Raw genomic sequence first — 20089 nt, 5'->3', positions numbered from 1 at the left:
GGGGAAGGGAGGGGAGCAGGCGGCTGGGAGCGCGGGCTCCAGCTGGAGACTGTCAGCGCCTGAGGATTTGGGGGAAGCAACTAGGGGCACTTGGGCACAGGGCTGGGGGCTGAATGGCTGTCCACGTGGGTGGGCTGCTGTCTGTGAGTGCAGGGTGTCTGCGTGGCAGCAGCCACTTGCAGCCCTGTGGTGCAGTGGTTAAGAGCAAGTCCTTAGGAGAGGCTCTGGCTTCTACCAAACCAGCAGGGTGGGGAGATGAGAAATAAGTCAACAAGTGACATACATGGTGTGTCAGAGGGGGATGAGTGCTCTGCTGAGAAGTAAAGCAGGGAAGGCCTCCCTGAGGAGGTGACTTTGGAGCAGAGACTAGAAGGAGATGAGGGCAGGCACTAGGGGGACATCCTGAAGAAGAGCATCCCAGGCAGAGGAGTGGGAGCTGCCCAAAAGGTTTAGGATGAGCAGGAGATCCATGGGCTGGAGGAGAGAGAGAATTGTAAAGAGATCATCGGAAAGTTACTGGAACAAATCGCCCAGCCCGCCAGCTTAATTTTCCCCCTCCTGAGTTTTCTTCAGTTCTCTCCTGTCTATTCAGGCTCTAGCCAAAATTTGGCTCTAGTCATCACACCCAGGGCTGCCTTGACTACGTCTTCTGCCCTGTAAATACTTGTCAGGTGCCTCTGCTGGGCCCAGCAGCACCCCACGCTCTGGGGCTGCAGCGATCAAAAAGCCGCCAAGATCCTCCCTGACAGAATCTAAACCTGGTGGTAGACTGGTCTGGTCCGGCAGTCCCCCACCTCCGGGATCTAATGCCTGATGATCTGAGGTGGAGCTGATGTAATAATAATAAAGTGGACAAGAAATGCAATGTGCTTCAATCATCCCCAAATCACCCCCTACCCCGCTGGGTCCCTGGAAAAACTATCTTTCACAAAACCACTACCAGGTACCAAAAAGGTTAGGGATGCTGGTCTAGACAATAAACAAGTTAACATTTTGGATTGAAGTATAGGGCTTCCCAGGTGGCTCAGTGGATGAAGACTCCCATCTGCAATGCTGGAGACACAGGAGTCGCTGGTTTGATCCCTGGGTCGGGAAGATCCCCTGGAGGAGGGCACGGCAACCTGCTCCAGTACTCTTGTCTGGAGAATGCCATGGACAGAGGAGCCGAGCAGGCTACAGTTTATAGGGTCACAAAGAATCAGATGTGACTTAGCAACTGAGCATGCACGCATGCATAGTATGCTGAAGCGTAATGAGCTGGACACGACATAGCGATGGAACAACAAAAGCGTAATGAATTTGTTTCACGAACTGAGCGCCCCTGTGCAACCAGTACCCAGATCAAGAAACAGTACTCACTCTCCTGACTCCTGGTAATGGACCAGTTTCTCCTGGTTTTGAACTTGAAATAAAAGAAGCACGCAGTCCGTGCTCCCTTGTGCCTGGCTCTTTTCGGTCAACCTCCTGTTTGTGAGATTCATCAGCGCCATGTGGATGGCAATTATTCACTCCCTGTGGAAGACTTTAATTGAGGGGCGCCATGGTCTGAAGTAAGCTCTGGAAGGCTCATTTGGCTGTTGTGTGAACAGACGTCGAGGGACAAACGCAGGAGGAGGGAGGCTGGTTAGCAGGCAAAAGTCGAGTCATAGGTGGCTTGGCCCAGGGTGCTGGCTGTGGAAATGCAGGGAAGTGATCCGACTTCAGGTATATTGTGCAGGTAGATGTTACAGAATTTGTGCATAGATTGTATTGGAGATAAGGGAAAGGAGAGACTCGCAGATGTAGGGTTCATCATTCAAATCCCCGGATTTTTGTCTTGAGAAGATGAGTTTTACTGAGATGGGAATCTGAGTGAGGGGCAGACTTTAGGATTGACTGGAGATGTCCATTTTGAACATGACTGAAATGCTACATTGATACAGAGCGACCGTATGTCCCAGTGTGCCTCGGGCAGTTTGAGTTATGCCTGTGGTTCCAGTTTAATTCACAGCACCAATTTCGATCTTAGAAGTGTTTGGATGATGAATTATAAGCTCCTCTCACTTGCTGGGCATCCATGTGGTTATGTCAAAGTCGAGGCTGGAAGTGTGTATCTGGGAACATACAAAGCTTTGAAAGTCACGGAACTGGCTGATGTCACCTAAGAGGAGATGGAGAGAGAAGAAAGGGGGATCCCAGAATCAAGCCAGCAAGGAAGATGGAAAAGATGGGGCTTGTGAGATGGAGAAAAATGGGAGGATGTAGGGAGTCACGGTTTCAAGGATGAAGAGTTGGCTGCCTGTTGCCAAGGACGGAGATGTCTGCTCCTTTGACAGCAGTTTCAAAGGAGAGCTGGGCACAGAAGCAGGTTGGAGGTTGAGGAGGGAAAGCACTAAGACAGTGCTGATGCCACGGTAATTAGCTCTGTCCCGTGTGGGTGGGAGGAAGGATGGAGAAACGGACAGTAGCTCTAAGGGAGGCGGCAGTAAAGGCAGTGCCTTCCAACAGGGGAGTAACAGGCTGTTTTACGGCTGTGGGATGGTCCTTCAGAGAGGGGTACGTTGATTGTGCAAGAGCGGGGCGGCCCATGCAGTGCTGCTGTGACGTTCTCGCCACGTCCTTGTGCACATATGCAGTCTTTTGGGCTCAAACACTTAGAATAAATGAGTTGTGGGTTTGCGTTTTCTTGCACTGCCAGGGCTGCCTCATACAGTCATTATGATTATTTTTTCGAAATTTTGGCTGCACCTGGTCTTTGTTGTGGCGTGTGGGCTCAGTTGCCCTGCAGCATATGGGATCTTAATTCCCCGACCAGGGACTGAACCTGTGTCCTCTGCATTGAATTCTTTTTTTTTTTTTTTTTAATTTATTTGGCTGTGCCAGGTTTTAGTTGGGGCACACAGGGTCTTTTAGTTGTGGCACACAACTCAGTTGTGACATGTGGGATCTGGTTCCCTGACCAGGGATTGAAACTGGGGTCACTAAGCATGGAGCCTTAGCCCCTGGACAGCCAGGGAACTCCCATGCTAAATATGGTTATGCACAACTTTGCCGTTTGTTGCCAGATTGTTCTTCAGAGGGGTTATATCAATTTATGTTCTCATAAGGAGGGCCCATGGAGAAGGCAATGGCACCCCACTCCAGTACTCTTGCGTGGAAAATCCCATGGATTGAGAAGCCTGGTAGGCTGCAGTCCACGGAGTTGCTAGGAGTCAGACAAGACTGAGAGACTTCACTTTCACTTTTCACTTTCATGCATTGGAGAAGGAAATGGCAACCCACTCCAGTGTTCTTGCCTGGAGAATCCCAGGGATGGGGGAGCCTGATGGGCTGCCGTCCCTGGGGTCGCACAGAGTCGGACACGACTGAAGCGACTTAGCAGCAGCAGCAGCAGCAAGGAGGGCCCAAGAGATCCTAGCTGTTCGCATGCTCATTAGTACTTGGTATTCTCAGAAGTTCCAGTTTAGCCCATCTGAAGAGCGTGAAGTACGCTCATCAAAGTATGGTTTTAATTTGCATTCCCTTGATTAGCTGGTGAAAAAAACATCTATTCATAAGTTTATTGGACACTCAGGAGTCTTCATTTGTGAATTACCTGGGCCTGTTTTTCTGTTGAATTGTTTTTATTTATTTTTTTAATTGATTTGTAATTATTGCTCTGTTACAGTTAGTAATCTTTTTTGTCAATTATCTGTGTTACAAACATTTTCTCTTAGTGTGAGGCTTGTCTTTTCATTTTGTTTTATGGTACATTTTCATGAGAACAAGTTTTTAATTTTAGTGCCAAATTTATCAGTCTTTCACAATTTGTGCTTCTTCTGGTGTCTTGTCTAAATATGCGTTCCTATTCAGAGATCACAAAGAAATCCATCTATACATTTTTCGAAAATGTTTACATTTTTTTCCTGTTGTGTATATCTGTTTGTACTTGCTTCTTTTTTTTAATGGAAGAGAAGGAACGAGTGGCTTTATTCCTTTGCCAGGCAAAGGGAAAACACGGTAGGCTAGTGCCTCAAGAACTGTGGCCCCTAAATTTGTTTTTTAAGCCATTAAAATTATCTTTGAAAGGATTCATACAGAAGAGATTATTATTACCTGTCTCCAGGGAGTGTGGACTCAGGTGACTGGAGATCAGAGTGAAAAGAAGACATTCTCTTTAGATAGTTTTGAGTTTTGAACATATGAACAAAATACCTATTCAAAAATAAGTTGAATAATTTAAATAAAAATTCATTTAAAAGGTGCTGCAAAAACAGAAATTGTTTTTCAGAAACACTTAAATCTCTAATGTACCTACAGTTAATTTTTGTGTATCTTGTGAAACAGGGATCCAACTTTAGCTTGTCCACAAAGATAGTCATGCCTTCCCATATTTCTTCCTTATTACTCTTTTATTTGGGGCTTCCCTGGTGTTCAGACGGTAGAGAATCTGCCTGCAACTCGGGGGACCTGGATTCCATCTCTGGGTGGGAAAGATCCCCGGGAGGAGGGCATGGCAACCCACTCCAGTATTCTTGCCTGGAGAGTCCCATGGACAGAAGAGCCTGGTGGGCTACAGTCCATGGGGGTCACAAAGAGTCAGACACGACTGAGCACATTCTTTTACTTGACTTTGCCAGGTCTTAGTTGAGGCACATAGGATCTTCCATCTTCATTGTGGCATGCGGGATCTTTTTTTTAGTTGTGGCATACAAACTCTTAATTGCAGCATTTGGGGTCTAGTTCCCTGACCAGGGATCAAACCCAGGCCCCTGCCTTGGGATCGTGGAAATTTGACTACCAGGAAAGTCCCCTTCCCATGTTCCTATGATTAGCTTATTTGTATTCATCCTGCAAAACTCAACTTAGATTCATATATTCCAACTTTGCTGCCACGATAACCTATAGAGCAGTGCCATCCATCAGAAACACCATGAAAACCATATATGTAGTTTAAGATTTCTAGCAGTTACATTAAAAAAGAAATAGGAGAAATTAACTTTAACAGTATACTTACTTAATCCAATATATTAATCAGGGTCAAAGTTATTGCTATTATTCACATTATTTTTCATACTAAATATTCAACATCTAGTGTGTATTTTATATTTACAGGTGATTACAGGAGCTCTGTGGCCACTGTGGTGAGTGGTTATCATACTGGATGGCATGGCTGTAGACAGCTATCACAGAATGTGCTACATTATGCTGGAAGGATCTGGGCTCGTATCAGCCTCTGTTTTTAGCCAGTGAGCTTCTGAAGGACGGGCACCAAGTCTTAATCATCTATGTACTCCTTCTCTGTGTACCTAGCGAGTGATTTGAGTAGAGGTCCTCAGTTTTTGGTTGAAAGGATTGAACTCTGACTGCTTTTTTTCCTTTTTTAAAAATCCGGGTATACTTGCTTTACAATGTTGTACAATAAAGTGAATTAGCTATATGTATACATTTATCCCCTCTCTCTCAGCCTTCCCTGCCCCTGACCCCCACATCCTACCCACCTGGCTCATCACAGAGCACCAAGCTGAGCTCTCGTCGTTATACAGCAGGTTCCCACCAGCTGTCTGCTTTACACATGGTAGTGTGTAGATGGGGCTTCCCTTGTGGCTCAGTCAGTAAAGAATCCGCCTGCAATGTGAAAGACCTGGGTTTGATCCCTGGATTGGGAAGATCCCCTGGAGGAGGGCATGGCAATCCACTCTAGTATTCTTGCCTGGAGAATCCCCATGGACAAAGGAGCCTGGGGGGCTACAGTCCATGGGGTCACAAAGAGCCGGACACAACTGAGTGACTAAGAGCACAGAGTGTTTATGTCAATCCCAATCTCCCAATTCATCCCAGTACCCCCCACCCCTTGTCCACATGGCCATTTTCTATGTCTGTGTCTCTATCCTGCCCTGCAAATAGGTCCATCTGTACCATTTTTCTAGATTCTATATATGTGCGTTACTGTACGATGCTTGTTTTTCTCTTTCTGACTTACTTCACTCTGTATGACAGACACCTGGTTTATCCATATCTCTAGAAATAACCCAATTTTGTTCCTTTTTATGGCTAATATTCCACTGTATATATGTACCACATCTTCTTTATCCATTCATCTGTCAATGGAGAACGCTGACTGTTGACACACTTTTCTTTACATAAATCTCAACCTGGTTCCCTGGGGAGTCCTACCCAGGGACCCTAGATCTGCTCCCTGGAACCTCACATGAAGTGTGTGTGTGTGTGTGTGTGTGTGTGTTAGTCTCTCAGTTGTGTCCAACTCTTTGCAACCCATGGACTGTCGCCCAACAGGCTCCTCTGTCCACGGGATTCTCCAGGCAAGAATACTGGAGTGGGTAGCCATTCCCTTCTCCAGGGGATCTTCCCAACCCAGGGATTGAACCTGGGTCTCCTGCATTGGCAGGAGGATCTTTTACTGTTTGAGCCACCAGTGAGGGTCCCCTAAATTTTCTCTTCTTAATATCCCAGAGTGCTTTCCTTTCCTTCTCTGACCCCGCCTTCTCTGAACAACCACTGGGCTTGTGTCAGGACTCACACGTGCCTGGAAAAGGTTTTGGTACATTCTCTATAATCATTTCTCATGTCAGTATTTTAGTCTCACAATCACACTGCAAGTTTCTTAATGCCCTGAGGTGAGCACAGCCTCGGAGCACTGCTCCCAGGTGAAATCTACGGTGCCCAGGTGGGTGCCAGGTACTCACACTCGGCCTTCTCTCAGGACTCATGTTTATAGTACATTTCATTTCTTCTGCTCAGATATTTTCCCCACTGCCTCGTCTGATCTTCAGAAATCAGAGCATTTCAGGGCTGAAAAAGCGCACAGACATCCCAGTCCCATTCAGTCATTTTTCAGTCAAGGGTAGGGAGGAGCCATGAATGATGTCTTGCCCCAAATCTCAGTACCAGAACCAAGGACCAGCAAAAACCCGAGTCCCAGTTCTGGACCAGTGTTTTCTCTATTTTGGCTTCCTCCTGGGCCTCCTCCTGCCAGACTCTTCCTCAGCCCTGCTCCCACCCAGGCTGACCAGGCTGCCCTCCGGGGATGGGGGGCACGGCCAGGGCTCCAAAGAAAGGTTTGGTGCTGCAGTCTGATGCGTGAACTGGGGGTGTGTGGCAGAAGGCCAGCAGTGGGTTAAAGTTAACACCAAACAATGATGCAATCACAGATGCAATCACAGACTCCAAATTGAGTGCAGGTCGCTTTAAGAAAGGAGTCGCTGTAATCTGAAGCCTGCTGGACGCTGGCTTGGGAGGCAGCAGAAAAGGCTCTGGTGCTCACAGGAGCCCCTCAGTGTGCAGACCCAGGCTGGGCGCAGAGCGGCGGTGCACCCACAGGTAAAGCAGCTCCCTGTCTAGTCCGCTTGTGTATCAGGGGAAGTTGGGAGGCTCCCCTGGGCTGGGGTGACCAGGGTGAGGCAGGTATAACTCCAGGGAGCAGAAAAGAGGGGTGCCAGGGAGAAGAGGCAGGAAGACCATAGTTCCTCCAGCTTGGGGACCAGGGTGAATAGGTGAGGGACGGCAGAGGGAGTTGGAGGTCAGAAGGTCAGAACCCAATTATCCCTAAACCACTAGGAGAAGAAGCTGGAGAAACTGCACCACTGGAAGAAGCCAGGAAAACTCTTGAATGGAATGGGTTGGAAAGCAGTGGAGGACGGCAGTGGAGGGGAAGAAGTGAGAATGTGGCTAGCTGCTGGGTCAGGTCTGAGCAGCAGTTTGGGGTGGGGTGCTCTGCAACCATTGGGGAAAGAGGCTGTTGGGTGCTGTGCCTCCACTGGGGAGCCCATTGGGCAGCCTGGCCATGGCTTAGGCTTAGCTCCCTGTTGCCTTTTCAACATCACTGGTGCTGATTTTAAAGGTAACTTCTCAACACTGCCCAGCAGCTGGCCTGAGGGGAGCCCTCCTGGGGTGGGTGGTGTGCTGGGATGGAGGGCAGCGGGGTCCTTCTCTCCAGGGCCCACCATTTTTCTTTGGCCAAGTCAGCTGCCAGTACAAGCTGGGAGATCAATGGGGTCTTGGCCTCTCACAAACAATGACCACTATTGAGTTCAGCTAGGGTATGGGATTTGGGGGCTTAGCTGCCAGAGCTGGAGAGGTTGGCCGCCCACACTCTCAGTGCTCCCTGGGGCCAGCCACATTGAGGGGCGGGTCTGGGCCAGAGAAGAACTTCAGGCTTCCCAGAAACCCCATCATTGTCTGGCCCATGCCAGTTCACCAGTTCAACCCCCAGGCTGAGGGTGGGAGGGGAAGCGGGCCAGGGAATTCTGTTCCCAAGATTGATCCTTCTGGGGTGCGGGGAGCCGAAACCCCTGGGTGCTCTGCCTCCACGCGTTCAGGTTCCAAGACTTCAGAAAAAAAGTTGCCTGGGGACTTGGTGGGGTCACCATGGTGGGGTGGGGCCGGGCGGTGCCCTTCCCTTCACTGCCTGTGAGGTCCACCGCCATGTGGCTTAAAGGCCGCGTGGTTCTGGGAGGAGGAGGAGGAGGAGGAGGAGGAGTGATGGTGTTTGTCTCACCACTGAGTTTAATCTGAAACACATGTATTGGCTCAAATGTATCCTTCCAGCTGGTAGGCAGGATCCCAGAATCGCAGTTCCTTGTGTCTCTTGATTGGGGCAATGTGGCCGAGAGGCCGGCCTGAGCTCTGCTGAGCGGGAGGAGTCACTTCCTCCCCGCCCCCGCGGCTTGGACACTGCCCTTTGGACGGGATGGTACCACTGTGCCTGTGCCCCTGGCCAGGTGACGGCTGCCTGGCCCAGCCCACAGAACCGTTGTCCCCTTGGAAGACACCGAGTATGCTCAGAGGGGCCCTCCTGTGCAGAAGACCCTTACTCTCAACCCTCTCCCTGCCCTTGCAGGGGGCTTTCAAGAATCTCTCCATTTCCCTCATCCCCAGGGCTTGAGGTAGAGGGTTCAAAGAGGCACCATTAATACTATGTGTCCTGGCGACTGGCTCTGGCAGCTGTGGACCTGTGTGCCTTTCCCTGCCAGGGTCCCTCACCACCGCATCTTCAGTCCTCAGCTCACCCACGTGGTAACAATGATCAGATGACCCAAGGTTTGAGCTCAAACTCTGTAGAGACTCCTGTAGAGAAGATCCACCTTCAAGAGCATCTGGACTTGGTTTCCTTAAACACCAGGCCAGGGTGGCATCTCTCAGCTCCTCCCTCTTCACTCGGTTCCCTACCCTGGCCCAGGGACTAGAGCTAATGGTTTTTCCTTGAGCCCTGCCGCCCCTGCATCTCACTGAATTTCCAGTCTCTGCTAAACCAGTTTGCTGGGGCTCAGGCAGGGAAGGCCCCTGCCAGCTCTGGGTGGGGCTGGCCGGGTGGAGAGAGCAGCTGTGAGCCTGGATGCTGTTACGGGCTCTATCTTGCCCTGCAGAAAGTTCTTCCCATTGCCTCAGTGGACAATTTCTCCCTGAGTGGCAGGGGCTGCCATGCAGAAGAGCAGGTGGCTGAGAACAGAGGGGTCACTGGAACTCACTGGGTGACACGTGCCCAGGGTTTAGAGAGAAAGCCAGGCTGGTGCCCACTGGCCATCCAGCCGTAAGCAGAACAAACTCAGAGGCCATCTTTTCTTTTGCTGCCTTTCACATTGTCCAGAAGATTGTGTGTTAGTCGCTCAGTCGTGTCTGACTCTTTCTGACCCCATGGACTGTAGCCCGCCAGGCTCTTCTGTCCATAGGATTCTCCAGGCAAGGATACTGGAGTGGGTAGCCATTCGCTTCTCCAGGGGATCTTCCTGACTCAGGGATCAAATCTGGGTCTCTCACATTGCAGGCAGATTCTTTACCATCTGAGCCACCAAAGCAGATTTAATATTAAGGACTTTGCCCCAAAATCACACACTGCATTCTTTTCTTTTTTGGCCACGCAGCATGTGGGATCTTAGTTCTCCAACCAGGGATCAAGCCCAGTCCCCTGCATTGCAAGTGCAGAGTCTTAACTATTGGATACCAGGGAATTCCCACACACTGCACTCTTAATTTTCTTATTTGTTCTGAGAAGTCAGGAAAGTGTGTGTTTGCATGCATGTGTGCTAAGTCACTTGAGTCATGTCCTATTCTTTGTGACCCCATGGACTGTAGCCTGCCAGGCTCGTCTGTCCATGAGATTCTCCAGGCAAGAATACTGGAGTGGGTTGTCATGTTCTCCTCCAGGGGATCTTCCCAATGCAGGCATTGAACCTGTATCTTTTTAGTCTCCTGCATTGGCAAGGGGGTTCTTTACCAGTAGTGCCCCTGGGAAGCCCCGAGTATGTGTTTATGGGTATACAAAAGGAAGAAAGAGCTTGAGACCCTTGGCCTGTGTGTGTGTTGCAGGGAAAGTGAGAGGTAGGGAAGACAGATTACAAGTTCTTGACTCAGCAATGTGAATGGAGGGAGAGCAGAGGTCCTGACTGCTGGGACCTTATCTCTCTTTCTAAACAGAAGGCCCTCAGAAGACCTTATTTATGAACTTCCCACTGCCTTCATTCCCTCCCACCTCCACATCCTGACCCAAGGTTGAGCTTACAGAGGCAATGAATGTAGGAGGGCAAGAGATGGGGGAGCTCTGCACTCAGAGTTCCCTTTGCCCTTGTGGTCCAGGGGTTGGATCAGAGTCTGGTCCAAAGAGGCTACTGCTGGGGAGGTGTAGGGATTTGGGTGGCCTTACTAAGACATGGTATTATTTAACTTGAAGGAAAGAATTCTGAGGAGTGTCAGAGTGGGTTCCAAGCTGGTAGGAGGAAGAGGACTTGGTTCCCCAAGGGGAAAGGGAGGCCCTGGGGTTCCAGGAGTAGGGAGACACAATTTGGCTCGGGGGTCATTGGAGAACTCACCTGTCTTTGGCCCTGCTGAGTGCTACGAAGGCATCATTGAATTTAATTCTCATCACAATAGGTAAGAACTGATTTCCATTTTACAAGAGAAGACACTGGGATTTAGAGAGGTATTAAGACACAGAACTGGGGACTTCCCTGGTAGTCCAGTGACTAAGACAGTGTTCCCAATGCAGGGGGTCTAGTTTCAATCCCTGGTTGGGGAACTGGACCCCACATGCCACAACTAAGAGTTCACACGCATCTAAAGAAAAAAAAAGATTCCCATGTGCTGCAATTGAGACCCGGCCCAGCCATAAGCAAACAAAATAGACACAGGATTGATGGGAATTCCCTGGCAGTCCAGTGGCTAGGACTCAGCATTTTCTCTGCCTGGATCTGGGTTCGATCCCTGGTCAGGGAACTAAGATCCCACGAGTCCCTGATGAAACCGTAGGTTCCAGGACAGAGCAATTCGAGGGAAGAGTTTGAGAGCTTCTTGTGGGGGACCTGGGGCTGGACTGGATGCCCTCATTCTCTGTGTTCTGTGACTCTAACTCTGAGATTCTGCCCCCATGCTGTTACTAGACATAGATCCAAATCCTACATAATGAGCTGGTCAGGTGCCCGCAGGGAGCAGCCTCGGTGTGCATTTGGGCTGGATTACACTCCCACACAGGACCACTGCTGGGCCTTCACCACCCTGGAGGTTTAGGCCTGAAGGAGGGTCTCCTGGCACAGACCATGGATGAAAGCAGAAGCTCACCACAGGACTGTGGGCTGTGAGGCAGGGGGAGGGCTGGGGAGGTGCTGAGAGGGAGGGGTTAGCAAGCTGAGGGTCCACTTCCAGCCCTGGGGGAGGCTGGGTGGAAGGTGCCTGGCCCTGCTCCCTGCCCAGGGCGGCCGGTGGTGCAGGTGGTGAGGGAAGCAGCCTGCCTCCTCTTTTGCTCTCTTGCAGGCCCCGAGATGCAGGCCCTCGTGCTACTCCTCTGGACTGGAGCCCTGCTTGGGTTTGGCCGCTGCCAGAACGCCAGCCCAGAGGCGGTCAGTAGGAGTTGGGTGTGGTGGGGGCCTGGGGCGGGGGGGACGTTAGCAATCCCATCCCCGCCTCGCCAGGCAGCACGGGGAGACTGGACAGCACCCAGGCTGCAGGCCAGGCTCTGATCTTTCCATCCAGACAGGGCCTTGGTTTTTCCAAGAGCAAAACAGAAAGCGTCTCGCCCTGCCTTTCAGAGGACAGAGTGGCGGTGGGGCGGGGAAGATCCAATAAGGTGAAAGGCGAAAGCCCTCTAACAAGCCCTTCAGTGAAGATTTTCTCATTACCCTTCATTATTTATGGGTCTCAGTGAGGAGCTGGTGGTCTTGGATGTTTGCTCTGATCCTAACTAGGGGGCAGCAGAGACGTGGAAAGCCCTCTTTCCTGTCCAGAGAGAGCACCGTCGGGTTGCAAAGGCGGATGCCAAGAAGCCTAGGCTATGCGACGGTTGGGGGCTAGGGAGGCGGTGGTGACTGGCCCAAGGGCAGCCAGGGCAGGTGGAGCATACTGGCAGGAGCTCTGGACTTTATTGTGAGTTCCAAGTTTGAATTCTGGTTCCACCTCTCACGTTTTTTTATTTTAGATAAGTCACCGTAACTTGAATCTGTTTTCTTATCTATAAGACAGGATGAAAAATACCCATCCTTACAGGGCCAACATGGACAGTCACTTATTTATCTACTGAACACCTACTCTGTAGGTGCTGGGGATGGGTGGAAATATAAAAGACTCAGTTCTGGCCTTCAAGGAACTGTTTTAAGACATTAATCTTTGAGGATATCACTTACATCAACTAGTATGAAATGAAGTAACTCAAATGAAAAGAACCACCACAGAGCCTGGTGGATGGTATACACATGGTAAGTGGTTAATACAAAAGTGGTAGTTGACTCTCAAAAATGGCCAGAGAACTAAAGGTGCCTTCATACTGGGGCCACCAGGGCAAGTCTGTGATGGAGGAGGTGATGTCTGATCAGGGCCGAGAAAGACAAGGGGGGTTGATAGGAGGGTCCAGGTGGAGACCTGGGAGCAGTGGGCAAGGCTGAGCAGACAGGGAGACTGTGGCCTGAGAACAGAATTTCTTGGGAAGGGGGACTTCCCTCCATTTTTTTTTTTTTCCCATGAGTCACAGGCCTGAAGCTCCCAGGTCACTGGTGTTTAAAGCTGGCCAGTTAACCTCTCTAGCGGGTTGCCTCTCCCCAGTGGAGCACCCCCACAGGAGTAGGGGGCACAGACTCATTCCAACAGATGGCTATACCTCCTCAGGCAGGACAGCCTTCAGGGACCAGAAGGACAGTCCCATGCCAAGCCATGAGACCAGTCACCCCCTGCTCATCTGCACTGGTCCTTGTACTCAAATGCAGGGCTCCCTGGCCCCTGAGAGCACGGGGGCACCAGTGGAGGAAGAGGATCCCTTCTTCAAGGTCCCTGTGAACAAGCTGGCGGCAGCCGTCTCCAACTTCGGCTACGACCTGTACCGCGTGAGATCCGGCGAGAGCCCCACTGCCAACGTGCTGCTGTCTCCGCTCAGCGTGGCCACGGCGCTCTCTGCCCTGTCGCTGGGTGAGTTTTCCGCTGCAGAAAGCCCAGGATCCCGGAGCTGCCCTCTGCCCTCTGTACATACCTGACTCTAGGCCCTGGACACACTTCACTTAGGGAGGGTGATGAGGGCCGAGAGGCTGGCCCAGGGGTCCCAGCACGTAGGAGTGGGGGCTCAGGTGGGGGAGGGGGGACTACTGCTGACACAGTGTGTGGCCCTGGGACCACTTACTGACATTCCTTAAAGGAGCTCCTCCTACGTGCCCACCTCGTCGGCTTGGCTAGATACTGGGGATGTAACTACACACACGCAGACACGGTCTCTGTTCTCACTCGGGCCACACGGCTGAGTTCATGGGGAAAAGTAGGAAATAGGAAGCTGTAGAACAGTCTGGTAAGTGCTGTGATGGGAGAAGCACAGGGACTTTGAACCTCACTCCCATCCTTTTATTTTTCCAGGCCTAATGCCTTTGGCCTACCTTCAGGAAAACCTATTTTTCTTCCACCACCTTCAAATTCCTTCCTGCCTAGAAAGTCTCCAGGTACCAGCAGATAGACAGGCTCAGGGTTCAGGGTCCCCGAGAGCTAGGCTGACATGGGCCTGGCAAGCAGTTACAGAGGCTCACACGCCTGTTCCGCTTGGCAGGTGCGGAACAGCGGACAGAATCCAGCATTCACCGGGCTCTGTACTACGACCTGATCAGTAACCCAGACATCCACGGCACCTACAAGGACCTCCTTGCCTCCGTCACCGCCCCCCAGAAGAACCTTAAGAGTGCTTCCCGGATTATCTTTGAGAGGAGTGAGTTGCTCTGCTGGCCTGAGCTGCCTGAGGCGCGTGGGGCTCTCTGCTGCAATGCATCTGGGGGTTTCTTTCTAAACACCAGAGCACGTCTGCCCAGGGCCAGGCCTGGCACTGGGGGGTGGGCAGGAAGGGGCTGCATGAGTACAAAGAGGATCAGAAAGAGGATATGGGCTGAAGGAGACAGTGGGAGGGTTGGGGGAGGGCAGTCATGTGAAGAGAAAACAGCAATGAGTGAAATCTGTCGTTCCCCATCCAGTGCCCAGGGAAGCTGGCACGAAGTCTGGGAGAGCCCCAGAAGGATGCCAGGCAGGGAGTCAGGGCTTGCCAAGGATCAGGCAGAGCCACAGACTGTCAGGGAGGATGTTGGGTGAGGTCTCAAGAATGCACTAACCTCTGCCCCATCTCTTCGCAGAGCTGAGGATAAAAGCCAGCTTTGTCCCACCCCTGGAGAAGTCATATGGGACCAGGCCCAGAATCCTGACCGGCAACTCTCGAGTAGACCTTCAGGAGATTAACAACTGGGTGCAGGCCCAGATGAAAGGGAAAGTCGCTAGGTCCACGAAGGAGATGCCCAGTGAGATCAGCATTTTCCTCCTGGGCGTGGCTTACTTCAAGGGTGAGGGCTTCTCCACTTGGCTTTCGGCGGAGGGTGGACAGTGGGTGTCAAGAGGGGGCCAGGAAGGAGGCGATGTCAAAGACAGAGGAGGACCCTGGAAAGTTCCTTGCCTGAGGGCTCCTTGCTTGTCACCAAACCCAAGGCAAACAATGGATAAGTACTTACAAAGTGTAAGGGGTGGTGGAGAAAGACCAGCAGAGATAAGGGGGCACTCCCGCTCCTGTGCCTTTTTCGGGGCTGGTAGAGGGTCCATGCCTGGCTCTGGCTGGAGAGATCTGCATGAACTTCATGGCCTTTTGGAACCTGTTTTCTCGTCTGTCACTGGGAGATAAACTGGTTTCAGAGGCACTCTGTGTGTGTGGTCTCCTATCTTCTCACGGACCCAGCATCACGCCTGGGACACACAGCAGGGACTCGATAAACCAGGTGTGTGTGTGTGTGCTAGGTCGATTCAGTTGTGTCTGACTTTGCAACTCTATGGGCTGTAGCCCACCAGGCTCCTTTGTCCATGTCTAGGCAAGAATATTGGAGTGGGTTGCCATGCCCTCCTCCAGGGGATCTTCCCGACCCAGGGATTGAACCCACATCTCTTACGTCTCCTGCACTGGCAGGCAGCTTTACCACCAGCATCACCTGGGAAGCCCTTGATAAATCATGTTAGTTTTCTAATAACATTCTTCTAGGCCATGGTGAGGTACCCAACTATTCCATGGGCCCAGTGTGAGGCCAGCCCTATTCATGAGCCTTGGGTGGGATTTTGGGCAACCTCCCCTTAAAATGCTTCACAACTGTCTATCAGGCAGTGTTGAGAGGGGACCCCCTAAACCCCAGAGAAAAGTCCTTCATGAAGCACTGAGCTCCAGGAAATGAAGAAGCTGTTACAGACCAGCACGTTAAAGACCGCGTTAAACGATCGGCTCACTGTGTGAGCATGGGCAAGTCACTTCACCTCTCTGGGCGTTGATGCTTTTCATCTATGAGATGGTCGATGACATGACGTCCAGGTCCCTTCCAGCTCTGGTCTCCCTGCAGTCTGTCTCCTGGACACATCACTGTAGAAGTGTGTACCAGTTCACCTTTCTCCTAGCTATCACAGAACTTGAATAAACCTGACAATATTTCTGAGTTTACATATGGAAGGTAGTCAGGACCCTCAAATATCATGGTCCAGACTGCCCATCCTGAGACAGAGCTATTCCCTGACATGTTCGGGCCTCTGATGACTCAGGTTCCTGCTGTTGTTTAACTGCTAAGTGGACTCTTTTGCAGTCCCACGGACTGTAGCTCCTCTGTCCATGGGATTTCCCAGGCAAGCATACTGGAGTGGGTGGCCACGCCGTCCTCCAGGTGATCTTCCCAACCCAAGAGTCACACCTGTGTCTCCTGCATTGACAGGAGACGCAGGTCAATTCTCAGTTCTTTACCACTGAGCCATCAGGGAATCCCAAGTTTCCCGTAGCCGGGCAATTTCCAGCAGTATGCCTTTCTGGTCTCCTGGGTCTCAGGGCACTCCATCTGTTTCATTCCAGGGCAGTGGGTAACAAAGTTTGACTCCAGAAAAACTTCCCTGGAGGATTTCTACTTGGATGAGGAGAGGACCGTGAAAGTCCCCATGATGTCAGACCCTAAGGCCGTTTTACGGTACGGCTTGGATTCTGATCTCAACTGCAAGGTCTGTATGGGCAGTGTGAGTGGCGGTGTGGGTTCAGGAAGGATGGTGCAATGGGAATAGAATGGCCTTTGAGATCTGACAGCAGTCTGAATTATTTATTGACTTATTTACGGCTGAGCTGGGTCTTCACTGCTGCGCAGCATGGACTTTCTCTAGTTGTGGGATGGGCTTCTCACTGTGGCTTATCTTGTTATGGAGCTGTTTGAATTTTACCTGCCATGTGCCCTTCAGTAAGTTAAGAGCTTTTCTGAGCTCTTACTGGAGTGGGTTGCCATGTCCTCCTCCAGGGGATCTTCCCAACCCAGGGATTGAACCCAGGTCTCCTGCATTGCAGGTGGATTCTTTACCAGCTGAGCCACAAGGAAAGCCCAAGAATACTGGAGTGGGTAGCCTATCCCTTTTCTTGTGGACCTTCCCGACTCAGGAATCAAACTGGGGTCTCCTGCATTGCAGGCAGATTCTTTACCAACTGAGCTACCAGGGAAGCCCCACTAGCTGAGCCCTTTGTTTCTAAAACTGAAGGGCCATAGCTATTGAAACTTATCCTCTGACTCAAGGTTTGTTGCAAGGGTTGGTAAAGTGAAATTGAGTCCTCAAGACTGGGCACTCAAATTCTGGTTATTTTTTTCTTTCCTTCTTCTCTTTTTTGGGGGAGAACTTGTATTTATAAAAATCCAAACTTTCAAACGGAGAAGGCAATGGCAACCCACTCCAGTACTCTTGCCTGGAAAATCCCATGGGCAGAGGAGCCTGGTAGACTGCCGTCTATGGGGTCGCTAAGAGTCGGACATGACTGACCGACTTCACTTTCACTTTTCACTTCATGCGTTGGAGAAGGAAATGGCAACCCACTCCAGTGTTCTTGCCTGGAGAATCCCAGGGATGGGGGAGCCTGGTGGGCTGCTGTCTATGGGGTCGCACAGAGTTGGACATGACTGAAGTGACTTAGCAGCAGCAGCAGCAGCAGCAGCAAACTTTCAAAATCTGTCTCGAACTCCAAGTTGCTGGCATTCTAAGTCTCTCCTAGGTGACTTAAGAAAATTCTAAGTCAGTAGTTTTTTTCTTTGGGAATCTGAAAAAATGCCTGAAGCACTGGAGAGAAATGCCACCTATGCATCTCTGCAGGTGATTCCAGGGGCTCCTGGAACCCCCGATGCCATCTGCCCTTAGGTTAAAGGCCTCTGCTCAGAGGGCCACTGTATTGCCGCTTCTGCACTGCTCTTCCCAGTGCTCATTTCTAGTCCTGGCTCTGTATATAACAGATGATCAGTAACTATTGGCAGGAAAACCTTGGGAGAGAACAAAGGCCTGGGAATTCAATTCTGGCTCTTTAGAAAACCACAGAAGAAAATTCTTTAAGCAGATAACTTCAGTGGGTATTAGGCTAAGAAAAGACAGTGGCTTATGCTTGAAGAAACATCAGTAGATAGCTTTTGTTTATGTAGCTGCATCAGGTCTTAGTTGCCTCGTGCAGGATCTCTCACTGCAGTACAAGGACTCTCTAGTTGTGGCCCATGGGCTTAGTTGCTCTGCAGCATGTGGGATCTTACTTCTCAGCCCAGGGATTGAACCACTGCCTCCTGCAATGCCAGAAAACCACTCTACCACCAGGGAAGTCCCATCAGTAGACATCTCGCTGCTGGAAAGCAACAGCTTAGAGGGACAACTGTTACACAGATGAGGGGCGGGGAAGCAAGGCAAGGCCTGGTCCCAGGAGAGAAGGCGGCTTGGGGTGTTTGTCCATCGCTAAGCTCCTGGGCTCCAAACGACTAACCCATGTGCCTCCTCCCTGTTGTTTCAGATCGCCCAGCTGCCCTTGACCGGGAGCACAAGTATCATCTTCTTCCTGCCTCAGAAAGTGACCCAGAACTTGACCTTGATAGAAGAGAGCCTCACCTCTGAGTTCATTCATGACATAGACCGAGAACTGAAGACTGTTCAGGCGGTCCTGACCATTCCCAAGCTGAAGCTGAGTTATGAAGGCGAACTCACGAAGTCCATGCAGGAGCTGAGTACGGCTGCAACACCTCTTTGCTCTTGGGGAGGGTGGGGCTGAATCTTTGAGCCTTCCTTCCACCTTGCTGCAAAGTAAGAGTCGCTCAGTTGTGTTTAATTCTGCGACCCCATGGACTCTACAGTCCATGGAATTCTCCAGGCCAGAATACTGGAGTGGGTAGCCTTTCTCTTCTCCAGGGGATCTTCTCAACCCAGGGACTGAACCCAGGTCTCCTGCATTGCAGGCAGATTCTTTACCAGCTGAGCCACAAGGGAAGCCCTCCGCCTTGCTAAGCAGAATGCAAAGCCTCCAGGGACTAGTACTGGGGCCCGGGATGATCCCTTCATTCTAATAGTGCTGGAGGGGAAGACTGAACTGCCTTCCTTATCAGACTCATTCCTAAGCCCTTAAGAGCAAACATCCTGTAACAGGAACTCCAAACACCGCCTCTCAAGACAGGTCCCTTGACCTCATTTCTAATCTTAACCTCACTGGCTGTGTGCTCTTAGGCAAGTCACTTAACCCTTAACCAGCCCAGAACTCTACGTACGTCATAGACAGTCAAAAGCAGTGTTCCACCCGCACTTAGCTTGCATTCTTGAGAATCAAGATTGTATTCTTCCTTGCAGCGTTCACAAGGCAAGGTTTTAATGGAAATCTTTCTCAATTTCTGCAGAGCTGCAATCCCTGTTTGATGCACCAGACTTTAGCAAGATCACAGGCAAACCTATCAAACTTACTCAAGTGGAACATCGCGTCGGATTCGAGTGGAATGAGGATGGGGCGGGTACTAACTCCAGCCCAGGGGTCCAGCCTACCCGCCTCACGTTCCCTCTGGACTATCACCTTAACCAACCTTTCATCTTTGTACTGAGGGACACAGACACAGGGGCCCTTCTCTTCATAGGCAAAATTCTGGACCCCAGGGGCACTTAGTACTCCAACTTAATGTTCAAATACCCCAGAAGAAAAAACACTAGAGGGATGGCAGATTATATATTATACGAAGGCTGCCCCTACATTTCAATGTATACTTTGCAATAAAAGTGCTTTATCCTTACCTTTTGTTACCCTGCTCCTCCTCCTATTTTGAGCTATGTTAAATTTAATATGAAGACAAACAGCCCTTTAGGAATTTTTTGGTCCCATCTTTATAGGCTGGGTCTATCTAAACTGCAGAAAGTCACCATATGAGATATGAACTTTAGTTATCTGCACTATATGATGCTGGGACTGATTCTCTGCTCTGTGGGGGTTCACACTTTAGGACACCAGTCCCCCTGGGAAGAGATTTCCTGTCTCTGCAATCAGTGGAGCCAGCTCGTAAATACACAGGACTTTGCATGCTAAGTCGCTTCAGTCATGTCCGACTCTTTGCGACCCTATGGACTGTTGCCCGCCAGGCTCCTCTGTCCATGGGATTCTCCAGACAAGAATACTGGAGTGGATTGCCACGCCTTCCTCCAGGGGGTCTTCCCGACCCAGGGACTGAAGCCGCATCTCTGTCTCCTGCACTGGCAGGTGGGCTCTTCACCACTGGCACCACCTGGGAAGCACAGGACTTCAGGGTTTTCTTTTGTGGCCACACTACATAGCATGTGGGATCCTAGTTACCCTGGGTCTCCTGCTTTGGAAGTGTGGAGTCTTAGCCACTGGACCCTC

General features: G+C 50.8%; 1 protein-coding gene across 1 annotated transcript; it reads left to right on the top strand.

Annotated features, from left to right (window-relative positions):
* Positions 1 to 7174: 7174 nt before the first annotated feature.
* Positions 7175 to 19505, top strand: SERPINF1 (serpin family F member 1). The gene is made up of 8 exons (XM_055580103.1): positions 7175 to 7299; positions 11722 to 11807; positions 13164 to 13362; positions 13985 to 14140; positions 14556 to 14759; positions 16289 to 16431; positions 18233 to 18443; positions 19104 to 19505. Exons 2-8 carry the CDS (start codon positions 11730 to 11732, stop codon positions 19361 to 19363), a joined length of 1251 nt encoding a protein of 416 aa, XP_055436078.1. The 5' UTR covers positions 7175 to 7299; positions 11722 to 11729; the 3' UTR covers positions 19364 to 19505.
* Positions 19506 to 20089: the final 584 nt, after the last annotated feature.

This window comes from Bubalus kerabau, chromosome 4 (genome assembly GCF_029407905.1).
Source record: "Bubalus kerabau isolate K-KA32 ecotype Philippines breed swamp buffalo chromosome 4, PCC_UOA_SB_1v2, whole genome shotgun sequence".
Classification (NCBI taxonomy): domain Eukaryota; kingdom Metazoa; phylum Chordata; class Mammalia; order Artiodactyla; family Bovidae; genus Bubalus; species Bubalus kerabau.
The sequence above is the reverse complement of the archived record's forward strand: the minus strand, read 5'-3'. Positions and strand labels throughout refer to the sequence as shown.

What these genes read in the sequence shown, in the direction of transcription:
- SERPINF1 (XM_055580103.1), top strand. Translation starts at nt 11,730, where the DNA reads ATGCAGGCCCTCGTGCTACTCCTCTGGACTGGAGCCCTGCTTGGGTTT. An exon ending in AGAACGCCAGCCCAGAGGCG is followed by an intron (nt 11,808 to 13,163) that starts GTCAGTAGGAGT and finishes ACTCAAATGCAG; the next exon opens with GGCTCCCTGGCCCCTGAGAG. An exon ending in GCTCTCTGCCCTGTCGCTGG is followed by an intron (nt 13,363 to 13,984) that starts GTGAGTTTTCCG and finishes TCCGCTTGGCAG; the next exon opens with GTGCGGAACAGCGGACAGAA.